At 38.1% G+C, this 14357-nt stretch overlaps 1 protein-coding gene and 1 long non-coding RNA gene across 3 annotated transcripts in view; one reads left to right on the top strand and one right to left on the bottom strand.

Annotated features, from left to right (window-relative positions):
• The window catches only part of LOC132594423 (uncharacterized), a 163996-nt gene that overhangs the window by 15482 nt on the left and 134157 nt on the right, over window positions 1-14357 (bottom strand). The window lies entirely within an intron of this gene.
• The window catches only part of OTC (ornithine transcarbamylase), a 55452-nt gene that overhangs the window by 28179 nt on the left and 12916 nt on the right, over window positions 1-14357 (top strand). The window contains exons 5-6 of the mRNA XM_030834911.2: window positions 11861-12014; window positions 13827-13949. Coding sequence (XP_030690771.1) covers window positions 11861-12014; window positions 13827-13949 — 277 coding nt within the window. The remainder of the gene's footprint in view (window positions 1-11860; window positions 12015-13826; window positions 13950-14357) is intronic.

Here is a 14357-nt window from a genome sequence, read left to right as displayed (position 1 = left end):
CAAAGACCCTACTTCCAAACAAGGCCTCATTCTGAGTTTCCTGGTAGATAAGAATTTGGGGGACACCATTCAACCCACTACACAAGCACATATCCACATGCCCCTGCAGCAACATGGAAGGGTTTCAAATCATTGTCATTCTGATAGCTCAAATAATGGAAGTTATAAAGGGATTTTTGGATGAGACATATTTGTTTTTTTTTTTTTGCGGTACGCGGGCCTCTCACTGCCGTGGCCTCTCCCACTGCAGAGCACAGGCTCCGGACGTGCAGGCCCAGGAGACATATTTCTTAAGAGTAGCAGTGGGAAAAAAAAAAGACTAGGAGTGAACTATTGTTATATTGAAAGGAATGTTTTGAAAAGCTGGAATACTGTTCTTAAGATATTTATACCAATGATATTAAGACCAAAAAAGGTAATCTTACTTAGGTTTCTTGGTAAAATGTTGTAAAATATTGGCACCTAATGGGAAATACGTACCTGATTAGGTACTAATAAATTTGTATCTAATAGGAAATACGATATCTCCAAGAATCTTTACAGAGGCCACCAAGAAACTAGCAGCATGGCAGTTGTAGGTCCTTGGGTAAATGGTAACAAAAGCTAGTTGTTCACAACATGAAATATGATATAGCCATAGTTCAGAGGCAGTTTGCCACAGCGTAGAGAGTAGGGGCTTTGAAGCAGGGCTGGGCTTCAGTTCAAGTCACAGCTCATACCACATTGGCCCTGTGGTTTGGACCTGTTGCTTCTGAAACTTAGGTTTCTCGGTTGTAAAATGGAGATACAAATACGTATCTCAATGAGTTTATATGAGGATAAATCAGATAGTGCTTTTAAAGGACAGGCCCACAGAAGAAATTCAAGTACTGTTGGTTGAATCAAGGTATGGCCTAACTCAATCTCAGGACAAGCTCTGATTCAATTCTGGCCATCTTTGTGATCTCCTAGTCAGCTTATGCTGACCCAACACTGAGATTCCTATAGCGCATTTTGAGGAGGTCATTCTGAACGCCATTATGCCCTACCCATTTATCTCTGAGGTCTTCAAAACTAGGAACTAACATATAAGTCAAAAGGCAATTTCATTCAACATCCCTGGGCTTCTTCCAACCTTAGCCCATTTGAGAGGAGCCCACCTAGGTGTGCTGAAGGTATTATCTTGTTTCCTCATCATTCTTATATTGATATAACTAAAATTATAACCTGTGTAGAGATATCAGAGCACTGGAATATTCTCCCTCCCAGAGGGAGACTCAGTCAGCAAGTTTATTCCTTGGCCAATTTACATTGGGGATAAAGTCTATGTCTTCTCTAGGGTCTTGGCCTGCTTCCATAAAAAGTAAAAATAGGAAATGCCCATTTTTAAATGATTACAGAGTTCTCAATGGTGTCGTTGTGCACAACCAGAAATTCCTCCCACTGTTTGCCAATTAGCTATTCAACTGGTTGGAGATGTCATTGATAACCAACTGGAATTTAGGGGGCACACAGTGATTCAAGGCAGGATGGGGACAAAAGGAAGAATGAATGGGAGGACCCTATGAGAATACAACTTGTGTTTGCTTTTGGCTTTTGCAACACATCTACCATATTCCAATATTTTAGGAACTACTCAACTCTTTCTAAGATTATCAGGATTGTTTTGTGATTGCCCATCTCATCAATATCCATGTTTGCTCTCAAGATCTGGCCCAGCACACTACTGGGGTTTTGGGTTTTGGGTTTTGTTTGTTTCTTTGTTTTTAGTATCTGTTTACCCAACCACAGACTCTGCACCAGACCTTCCTGGAGCCATGGGAGACTTTGTTTATGGTATTTATTGTTATGTTTTGCTTTGTTTTCTTTTGGCTTTCTGGGTGTTTTAGTTAATTCCTAAACAAGTTGTGATTTCATACCAAAGGGAAAAAATTTTAAAGAAGAATAGAAACTTGAGGTTTGAAAGATCTTTATGAGCTATTTAGATCAACCATCCTTTTCATGCCTCTTCCACACCATTCCTTCAAAATCATTCTTGAGCCTGCATGAAAATATCCAGTATCAGGGCACTCTTTATATACAGAGCTATCTTGTTCCATTTTTTTTGACATCTTTATTACAGTGTAATTGCTTTACAATGGTATGTTAGTTTCTGTTGTATAACAAAGTGAATGAGCTATACATAAACATATATCTCCATATCTTCTTCCTCTTGCGTCTCCCTCCCACCCTCCCTATCCCACCCTTCTAGGTGGACACAAAGCACAAAGCTGATCTCCCTGTGCTATGTGGCTGCTTCCCACTAGCTATCCATTTAACTTTTGGTTGTGTATATATGTCCATGCCGCTCTCTCACTTCGTTCCAGCTTCCCCTTCCCCTTCCCCGTGTCCTCAAGTCCGTTCTCTAAAACGTCTGTGTTTTTATTCCTGTCCTGCCCCTAGGTTCTTCAGAACCATTTTTTTTTTAGATTCCATATATATGCGTTAGCATATGGTATTTGTTTTTCTCTTTCTGACTTACTTCACTCTGTATGACAGTCTCTAGGTCCATCCACCTCACTACAAATAACTCAATTTCATTTCTTTTTATGCCTGAGTAACATTCCATTGTATGTTCATTGCAGTTCTTGTTCCATTTTTATACAGTCTGACTTTTCTGACCAGAGTTCATTGAAACTGACTGAAAGTTCTCTTTTATACTGAGTTAAAATTGATCTTGCTATGACTCTTCTCAATGTCCTGTTTTGTAGTATCTTCATAAACTCATGCATTTTAATATATTTGAAGGTTTCAATTAATTGCAGTTATTACTCTTATTGGTGCTCAAATTGTCCCATATTTGGCCAATGTGATCTGTCTTCAAGTTGGCTACTGGGTCATTTTGACATAACTTTATTAGTCTTTAATAACTCCTTTGCTTTTTGACATGGCAAGATGTTCCGGGCTCATCTTACACATTTCTTCATTAAGGTCAAGAATTAGCCATTACTCTAAGAAGCCCTATTTCATTTTCAATTACTTTCCAAATCATGTTTGGAAGAAATTTCCTTTTCTGAATGATATGGTTTTTTTCTGGTTATTACATTCATATTCCTTTTGGTAGAAAATACTAAAAGAGATTTAAAAAATAGCTAGAACCACCAATACGGCCATCATCCAGAAATAATCAATGTTAACATTTTATCTCTTGAACTATCTTTCCATTTAAAGTCCTACGTCATGCTTCTCCTTTTTCTAAACAGTAGGAAAAGAGATGATGGGGGGAAAAATAGATGACATTTTAAACACTTAGGCAAAATCAAGTTGAATAAATATTTTAACTTGTTAACTATTTTTTTTTAAATCCTCATATTGGTAATGAAACATCCAGAGCAAATTGATATGTGTGAGAAACTTTAAATTTGGGTACTTTGGATTTTGCAAAAGCTGTTTTGCTACCATTGTTGACAGATACCTAAGATTGTCTGCAAAGCTGCAGAAATCCACCGGAAGGCAAACAGAACTCTATATATTCAATGGAAATGAAAAGAGACCAAAATGAAAAGTCATTACAGAGCCAGAGAGTATTTTTAACTTGTCAACCTTTCATTTGCAACACATATAACACAGCTCTTACAATGTTTAAAGCGGGGGGTGTCAAATTGCTGGAGAACTATGGAAAGCCCAGATTACTGTTAATGGGCCTGTAAATCCAGCCCGAGTTACAGGTCTGTCATTGTTTCTAGTGAAAAGTCATTGTTTTTTAAGATCTTTAGTAGACTGGAAGAAGAAAAATAAGAATGGTGATTTCTCTATGACTTATAAACATAAAGCAGAAAGCAATATTATTGACAAAATAATATTGTCTATTTAAAGGTCTTTAATATCTTTGTTTCCCCAAGTGATTCCAATGTGAAAACAGCTTAGGGTTGTTCCTTCCCCCATATCGATTCATTTCACCTGCAGCTTCTGTGGCTGAATGACTGAAGTGACATTTTCTATCAAGCTTTGTCATACTCCCCTTTGCTCATAGATGCTTTAATGTCTAAGAGGCTTTTTGTGCTATAGAAATACTCCCTACTCGTTGTACTTTGTTTACAGTCCAATATCTTAATCTTATGAATTTAGTATTTCTATAAACATAAAAGAGCAAACATAAAAAAAAAGAGCAAACATTCCTCAGTGGTTCTCAAAGTGTGGTCCCCAAATCAGCAGCATAAGCAGTACCCGACAGCTCGTTAGAAATGCAAATTCTTCTGGGCCCCAACCCAGACTTACTGAATCAGAAACACAACTGGCTGAATCAGAAACACAACTGGCTGTGTTCTAATAAGCCCTCCTGGTGATTCTGATGCGTGTTTAAGTTTCAGAATGATTGCTTTAAACATTCACACACTACTTATACAACCACTAAATCAAATACATATTAAATGAACAAAACAAGTCTCGTCAACCATTTAAACATTGATTGCAATTTAATCAAATGCTTTAAAACACTTAATCACAAGCCTAGCATTTCAGATTTTCTTGAATGCTCTAAATATTTTAAAAAGGAAAATATATACCTAAAACACCACACTGATTAGAGAGCTGATTAATATTTTAACAATAAAACTGAGCACAATGCTATTAATATCATAGATTTAATTTTGTTTACATTCTTACCCCTACTTTTATTCTTATCCTTACATGGTCCTGGAATTTAAATGTGTGTGTGTAATTTTACCAGACTGGAAAGAAGAAAAATCATCTCAAGAGGCTAGGAATGTAGGTTTAGTGGATTGCTGACCACTTAATTTTGGTTGGGTTTGGGAACTGCTTGCTAAGTTCAAGATGAATTAAATTCAAGCTGCCATCCACTAGCTTGAATATATTTTTATAACCTAATTTTCATTTTTAATCACGGGATCTGATATTGGTTTCCTACTGCTGCTTTAACAAATTACCATAAATTTAGTGACTTAAAAACAACACAAATTTATTATCTTACACTTCTGCAAGTCAGAGGTCTAAAATGAGCCCATAGAGCTGTGCCCCTTCTGGAGGCTCCTGTATTAAAGACTCCTTGGCCTTTCCAGCCTCCAGAGGCTGCCTACAACCTTTGGCACATGGTTCCCTTCCTCCATCTTCAAAGGCAGCAACATAGCCAGCATCTTCTCTCACTTCTGACCTGCCTTGCTCGCTCCTTTTTTTTGGCCGCACTGCACAGCTTGTGAGATCTTAGTTCCCGGACCAAGGACTGAACCCGTGCCCCCTTCAGTGGAAGCACGGAGCCCTAACCACTAGACCACCAGGGAATCCCCCCTCCTGCGGCTCTCTTATAAGGATCCTCTCTCTTAGATTGGACCCAGCTCAGGATAATCTCCCCATCTCAAGATCCTTAATGTAATCACATCTGCAAAATTTCCTTTGCCACGTAAGGAAATACACAGGTTTTGGATATTAGGACGGGAACATCCTTGGGGGAGGGGCATTATTCTGTCTACCATAGGATCCTTGTTTCTGTTTTTCATATGGATTTTGATTTATTAAAGAAGTTAAAAGATGGGGTATCCTTCAATTTTTATTTGTTTTCAATCTCTGGCAGTACATGACCCATTGTAATATTTTTATGATATATTAACCTGGCCTGGTTTCCACATTTTGAAATATATGCCTTTCTGATTGGCATCGTTTTATAATTAGTTGGGTCACCAAGAGGTTTCACTACCAGAGCGACAGGAACGTGAGTTTGAAAATTTAGATTTCTTCTTCAGGACAGTTAACTTATTGTTTTAGAATAAATGGTTGTATCATCTTTCTAATTGGAAATTGTGTGTGGCGACGGGTGCTAGTCAGCTGCAGGCTTCCTCTTCTACTTCATTTTGCATAAGACCACAAATGCTGATGGGGCCTGTCCATTCATGTTATAGTTTCTACTATTTCTAGGACTATTGGGTATCTAAGTTGTGTTAATTATTTGTGGCTTACACACATTAAAAATGGCACATTATCTATACTTTATGAACAGAAATACACTTAACAAAATCCCACGAAATATCTATCTGTATCTATACAGTTATATATAAGCACTTTCCTACTTAAGTAAATAAATTTAAATGTACATGGTAATATTCATCTTTCTTTGATATTACAATTATATTTTTGTACATTTTCTTTATATTAACTCTTTTCTTACGAGCATCATGGCCTTTTATAAGCACAACATGTTTTACTTAATGATTTTTACTATAAATGATCACAACTTGACAAATGGTTAAGCTAGTTCTTTTTCCTTTTAGCACTGCCCCTACTATTTTTAAAATCATTTTTGCTTCCTAGCAACAACAGGGTGTTACAGACCTATACTGATTTTATCCTGCCCAAGGACATGGAATTAACTATCCTCTAATAGTTTCTGTTTCCCTTTTAAGGTATAGAACAATATTAAGACCAAAATTTGGGCACTAGGGATGCTTACAAGTGTTGAGGGGAGAGAAGATTATAGCTACTGCTGCTGCCACAGGACTGCTCTTGGTAGTGACTGAGCTGAAAGGAAAATACAGTTGACCCTTGAACAACACAGGGGTTAATCCACATATAACTTACAGTCTACCCTCCGTAACTGCAGTTCCTCAGCGTCCATGGATTCAACCAACCATGGACCATGTAGTACTGTAGTATTTACTATTGAAATATATCCACGTTTAGGTAGACCTGTGCAGTTCAAATCCACATCGTTCACGGGTCAACTGTGCTTCTTTTATAAGTGTATGAAATCTTGTTCTTTCCAGTACAGCGTATCGTGTTGTTATCCCTCACTTTTCCTATAGTATGAGATTTCAGCAACTACTAAGACTTTCCTCCTCTACACTGATCTATTGTTCCACCCAGCAGCAGAGTATCCCACTCTCCTCTCACCTCCTCACTCTATTTTCTAGGATAATACTTCTCAGCCTTGTCTTCAGATTGGGATAACCTGGGGAGCTTTAAAAATATTGATGTGATCGCTAATTATTAGAGAAATGCAAATCAAAACTACAAAGAGATATCACCTCACACCAGTCAGAATGGCCATCATCAAAAAATCCACAAACAATAAATGCTGGAGAGGATGTGGAGAGAAGGGAACCCTCCTACACTGTTGGTGGGAATATAAATTGGTACAGCCACTGTGGAGAACAGTATGGAGGTTCCTTAAAAACTAAAAAAGAGCTACCATATGATCCTGCAACCCCACTCCTGGGCATATATCCAGAGAAAAACATGGTCTGAAAGGATACACGCACCCCAATGTTCATTGCAGCACTGTTTGCAATAGCCAGGACATGTAAGCAACCTAAGTATATCCATCGATAGATGAATGGATAAAGAAGATGTGGTACATATATACAATGGAATATTACTAAGCCATTAAAAAGAATGAACTAATGCCATTTGCAGCAACATGGATAGACCTAGAGATTATCATACTGAGTGAAGTAAGTCAGACAGAGAAAGAGAAATATCGTATGCTATCACATAGGCAGAATCTAAAAAAAATGTTACAAATGAAGTTATTTACAAAACAGAAACAGACTCACGGACTTAGAGAATGAAGTTACGGTTACCAGCGGGGAAGGGTGGTGGGGAGGGATAGTTAGGGAGTCTGGGATTGACATGTACACACTGCTATATTTAAAATGGATAACCAACAAGGACCTACTGGGTATAGCACAGGGAACTCTGCTCAATATTATGTAACAACCTAAATGGGAAAAGAATTTGAAAAAGAATAGATACATGTATATGTAAAAAAAAAAAGTATGTATATTTAACCTTTAAAATTATCATGATGATTAAATCTTATAAAGTATGTAAAGCAATTATAAAAAAATATTGATGTGACTCCCCCACCACAGCTTCTAATTTAAACTTCCAAAGGGCAGAATATGGCAACAGGGTTTCTACAGCTTCATAGGTGATACTAATGTGCAGCCAAGGTCAAGAACCTCTGTTCTAGGAGGTGTTGGGCAACCTCAGTAAAGCAGACCAGTCACTATTCCATGAGATTATACCATAGAGGTTCCAGGGTTACCAACTCCACATTATAAACAGGGCAAGTAAATGCATGCTTGCCTTTTGGCTGCTTTGTTCCAGAGCTCTTGGGATTGTTCAAGGGAGGGAATGACGACAACTGCCCTTTTTCAATATTCTTGAAAAACTCAAGTGTATCGGGCATTGACTTCTCCAGTTGCTCTCCTAGTGTCTCCCTCTTTCAGCCTCATCCTTTTTTATTCTTTCCTAACCTTGCTCTAATTACTTCAAGGCTTTCAAAATCCTTGGTTTTCTCATCTATGAGGTTGATAACATTTATCTGTGACATACGTAGCAAAACTTAACAACACATCATAAAGTTCATAAAAACCATAAGAGGTTGGCAGCCCATGGTCCTAGCTCCCTAAAATTATTTGAGAGGCTACAACTGAAGTCAGATCTGTTTTTCTGACTGGGAGATTCCAGAAAGTCAACTGTAATGGTTAATCCAGATTTTTTTTTTATTCTGTCTCTACACACTGTAGGAAGTGATGCATATTTAAAGAAATCCTTTGGGGTCAAACACCCCTCTACCTCTCTCTCTCTCATAGGATTTTAGGTATCATAAAATTAACCAATTCTTCTGAAATAGGAAATTGATTATAATTATAGATCTTATTGGGATATCTACCGGCATCTAAATAACTTTCTCAAGGTGGAGTTAAAAGCCTGCATTCTGTAGTATGAAACATCAGTATATCTGTATGGTGAAGGGAATCTGTATTGTGATTTTGAAAAAAGGGGAGAAGATCTAAAATTCTTTTAACATAATAGCCTATGTCTAAGGACAGTGGTTCTCAAATTTTGGAAGGTTATCTGAGTTATTTGGGAAACTTGGTAAAAGTACAAAGACCCAGTCTACCCTATTTCAGGAGCTTGGACCTCTGTTGTTTATTAGTTATTCACTTAGTTCTGATATACACCCAAGTTTGGGACCCACTGCCTTAGGACACCAGATAGGTCAGGCTAGCTGGTTACTGTAAAGATGCGGGCCTTAATGGAAGGGAGTAAATTATTCATTTTTCAGGATTTGAGATGCCTTTTTCTTTCAATTGAACTAGAAAGCACTCCTTGCCAACGAGACTGTGGACAAAGTCCTTTGTCTTTGTGGGCTGCCATCTCTTGATCTCGTGATGTTTGCGGGGGAGGGGAGGGGGGCTGGTTAGGTTTTGAAGAAAAGAATGGATGATACTTTCAAAAATACGGTGGCATCAATTTTCACTTTATTAGGAGTCTCAAACTTTAATATGCAAATTAATCACCTGGAAACCTTGTCAAAATACAGATTCTGATTGAGTAAATCTGGGTGGGGCCTGTGATTCTGCAGTTCTAATAAGCTCCCGGGTGATGCTGATACTGTTGATTTGAGGAGTGAGGTTCTAGCTTTGGTTCTCAACCTTGGCTGCACACTGGAATTTTCTGGAAAGTTTTTTAAAATGTTGATCTCTAGGTCGTACCTCTAGAGATTCTATTTTCCTGATGAAATTGATAGAGATTGTGGCCTGGGCCTCCAGAGTTTTAAAAATTCTCCAGGTGACTTTCATATGCAGCAAAAATTGAAAACCCCGGTCTTAGTCAACCATCAAACGTCACCTGTTTTACAAGAGAAAACTCTAAAGCGGCTCTTTTATTCACCTCTTTCAAACTACAATGTACAATGTGCTTAGACAGTTCAGAGCACTGGTTTCCAAATTTTGACCCCTCCACTGATGCCCTGCCATGGGAAGTTTTCATCAGAAGTTGTAAAATAAAAAAAATAAAGACAATATAGTGAATTTCAAAAAGCTAAATTAATTCAAGGATCATTTCTGAGATTAGGTCATTCACACCTTTTTTGTTGTTAAAATGTCCTCTCTTACTAAATGAAGATATTAACATATTATATGTGTTTATCTGCTTGTTTCTCATGCCCTTAATCTTCTAAACAAAAAGTTGGGAATCATATGTTGATCTCCATATGTTTTTAGAAATTTTGCTGATCCATGAAATCTGAAAATCTGGGAACTATGGGTATGAGAAATCTGTGAAAATTTGAAAAAAACCCTGAGTCTAGAAAATATTGTTACAGGAATATGGTTTTCAATCTTTGATTCTCTAATCCCTGGGAGCAAGGAATTTTTTTAGTGGTCATTGAATTTTATAAGCAGCAAATGTTTTCTACAGACTGAGTAAATAATATGCCTCAGATATATAAGAAGGACTAATTTTCCAAATATATGATGATTAAAATACAAATCTATGAAATCCTTACTAAATACTAGCTCTAGTTTTTATACATTTGCTTTTGACATGGTAATATCATCTATTACTTTTTGATCTTCTACTATGAACAAGGCATACTTATGAACTATGAACAAGGCATATGCACCTTATATAGGTTATCTCATGAGTCCTCACAATAACGCAATGGGATAGATATTGTTATTATGGTTTTACAGATGAAGAAACTAAGTCATAGAGAAATTAAATAACATGTCCAAGGTCACACAGCTAGTAAGTTACACAACCAAAATTACAAAGGCTAACTGGATACCTTATAATAATGACTCTATATATTTAATATAACTACTATTATGGGAGGCTTTCCAATTTTTTTTTTTTGCCATTAAAAAGAGTTCCTTAAAATGGTTAGAAGCCTCTGCTGTGGGGTTTCCCTTTAAATAAGAAGAAACCAAGATTTTAAACAAAAGGCCATCCCTGTTATTTTTGTAAGGCTGAAGCTTTAGCTGAGGGACCACCATCACTCTGACATATAGAGAGCTTAAAATCTGGATCCCAGTTTCTCATTCCAGGTTTTTATCATCTGCAAATTTGAGGCAACGTGTTGTAATGGTAAGAACGTGGTCTTTTGAGTTAAACTGACTTTGGTTTGAATATGAGCTCCTCCAACTTACTTAGCTGTGTGATCTGGGGCAAGTTACTAAACTTCTCTTTGTCTCAGGTCCTTCAGCTATAAAATGAGAATAGTTATATCCATCTTTGCTGCCCATCAGAGATGTCCCGTGTCAGGCAGAATGGCCCAGCTCTGGGGCCCTCCTGTGCTCTGTCCTTGGTGGGAACAGCCTGGGGAGGGTGTGGCCTCAGCAGCAATGCTGCAGCAGACTCCAAAGGTGCAGCAGCTGGGGGCTGTCAGCTAATAGCACTCCTCCCAGAAGGTTCTGTCTTGCAAAACAACCTTTGTATGCACGTCTTCGGCTGCCACACTGCTACCTTCAATTTTATAGTGAAAGTGTATATTTGTGAGATGATGTCCCCCTCACAAAATGCCGCAATCCAGTTCATTAATTTTTCTCTGTATATCTTGTTTTTGGTCTTGTCTCTCTTTTTTTTTTGCGGTACGCGGGTCCCTCACCGTTGTGGCCTCTCCCGTTGCGGAGCACAGGCTCCGGACGCGCAGGCTCAGCGGCCGTGGCTCACGGGCCCAGCCGCCCCGCGGCATGTGGGATCCTCCCGGACCGGGGCACGAACCCGTGTCCCCTGCATCGGCAGGCGGACTCTCAACCACTGTGCCACCAGGGAAGCCCCTGGTCTTGTCTCTTTTAACTTTACCAACTGCCATATATCAATTATAATTCATTATCACAACTGCTAGGCTCACAATTGGTTTCTTATCTCCGTAAAAAATAGTAAAATCAGCGGTCATTGGCTAAGACATCAGTGGAACAACATCTGGCTTCTGGAATGATTACATGTTTATTATTAGCTTTTAAATCCGTCATGTTGATAGGTAGTTGTAACAGTAAAAATTCTAATGTATTAGCATTTCTTATTACTGTCTAAGACCCTATATTTAGAAGGAATTATTAAGCATAATCAACTTAGATGATTTTTTCTTGGTTTGTCACAGTGTGTTGTCTAGCATGACAGATGCAGTGTTGGCGCGAGTGTATAAACAATCAGATCTGGACATCCTGGCTAAAGAAGCATCCATCCCAATCGTCAATGGGCTGTCAGATTTGTACCATCCTATCCAGATCCTGGCTGATTACCTCACTCTCCAGGTTGGCTTATTTCTTTGCCTCACACAAGAGCAGAATCAATAATTCCTAACCAGCTCTAAACGGAAGCATTTAAATTGTGGTATTGGTGTTTTGTTTTCAAATAATATCTTGGCAAAGAATTATGGCATATGTGTACAACTAGATATCCAAGGAAGACAGGGCATTGCTAAAAACAGATTATAGATACTTCTGTTCTCAAACCTTTGCTCTTCTGGTGCCATATTTAACACAGTGGATGAACAGGGAATGCTGGAGCACAGAAAATAGAAGAATCGTTATGTAATCCATATATATCAGGCTCTGTGACTTGGCAGTGAAGACTGGTGGAGTGTGCTTTGAACATTCAAAATGGTCAATTACTAAATGACTTTCTGAGAAGGAGGCCATTTTCTATCATTTTAATAAATTGCTTAAGATTGGAGTTAAGAGCATGCAGAATTTATAGAATTGGGGCTCAAATTTAGCCATGTTCCTTCAAATTAAAAACTTGAATAACTTTGAAAGATTCATCCCATTGGGTTTGCCGCAGCCAATCTACAGTCTTGCCACTGGGAATCCTAACAACCATGGTTTCTGCGTCTATGGACTATTCTGGGGAGACAGGGCAAACTGGATAGGTAGGTCTATCTTCCTCCTCATTTGAATAAGCTACACACATGTACATGTGAGGTTAAACTCAAAATGAAACTCTTTGGTGATGAAGGTAAGATTAATGCAGAGAGGATGACACAACGATGTTAGATACCAAGTGGCTGTTTGTATTTGTGGCTTTACATATACGTCAGATAATTAATGCTTCCCCTTGGGGCTTTATCATTACTAGATTATACATTCATCAGGTATAGTGAAATGTTCTACTCATCATATTGTCCCCTACAGGACCTGGTGCAATGCCTTCATAAAGGAAATTCTCATAGGAGCCGAATGAATACATAGCAGCTTATTAAGGGCGTGGAATCTAAATCAGATGAACCTGGATTTACATCCAAGCTTAGCCACCCAGTAGTTCTGTGATCTTCAAATTAGTTAGCCTTTCTGTTTTTAAAATCTTATCTTTATAAATATATAAACATATAAGATATACGAAACCTACAGACACTTCAAGGAAAGTAAAACAAATATCCATGTGCCCATTATACAGTTTTGCCAAATCTTACTTTAGAATTTTTTGTTGTTTTTAAATAAAATGTTACAGGTAAGAGTTGAAGTCCATTTCCTCGAACCCCGCAAAGAAATTTTTATCCTGGTGTTTGTATTTATAATTTCCAAGCATGTTTTTATACTTTAACTGTACATGTCAATATCTATAAAGAACCAAATGTATTAATGGTTTTTAAACTTTATATAAACGGGAACTTACTCAACTACCATGCTGCACTGTTCTAGGTGCATTGTATTTCCCCTTTCTTATACCAGCAAGTGTAAGATTCATAAGGGCAGTGACTTTTGTCTCCTTTGTTCATTGTTATATCTCCAGGGCCAAGGACAGTGTCTGGACATTGATGGTTCTCAATTTGTTGAATGAAAGAATACAACAAAGATTCAGATTTGAAATATATGAAAATGAGTCTCCATATGAGTTCATATGATGTCTTGGCTTAAGATATTAGGACATATTGCTATTTTTTTGTGATTGTACCTTCACGTTATTGAATTGCTCTGTATAATGAAAAAAAAAATTAGTAGCTTATTCTTTCCAAGAAACCATTTAAAATTGAGATGTAGATTGTTTCCTTTATTGTAACCCTAATAACTGTTTCACATGAGTGGATTTCCTCCCAGATGTAATCTCCTCCATCCCTTGCCTTTCAGGAACACTACGGCTCTCTGAAAGGCCTTACCCTCAGCTGGATTGGGGATGGGAATAACATCCTGCACTCCATCATGATGAGTGCAGCGAAATTCGGGATGCACCTTCAGGTGGCTACTCCAAAGGTAGGGAAACTTTCTGCCTCGAAACTAACCCCCTTTGAAATCATTCCCAGATGCAATTACCTAGTGAAAGACAAACCTCTCTTCCATTCAAGGAGAGGACAGGTGAGGCCACAAAGTTTAGGTTATGTTACTAGCCCTACTATTATAGCTACCCGGCCTCTTGAGTTTCCAATTTCCCATCTCTACAAAAAGAGATAGTCTTGCCTGATGCCTTTCACCCTGTAAGTCTGTGTTAAAAGCATGTCTGAATTATCCCTTTGAGTACCCTGAAACCAGCCATTATGATGACTGGCATTCTTGTGCATTGCTACCACAAAGGCTGAAGAAAGTAATGAAATCCAGACAGCGTAGAAATCCCAAAAGGCATGGGGAAGATGCTGTCATTTTTTGAGTACTACGATTCGGTAA

The sequence above is a fragment of the Globicephala melas genome, chromosome X (assembly GCF_963455315.2).
Source record: "Globicephala melas chromosome X, mGloMel1.2, whole genome shotgun sequence".
NCBI lineage: Eukaryota > Metazoa > Chordata > Mammalia > Artiodactyla > Delphinidae > Globicephala > Globicephala melas.
Note: the sequence above shows the minus strand (reverse complement) of the source record. Positions and strands in the feature narration are given on the sequence as shown.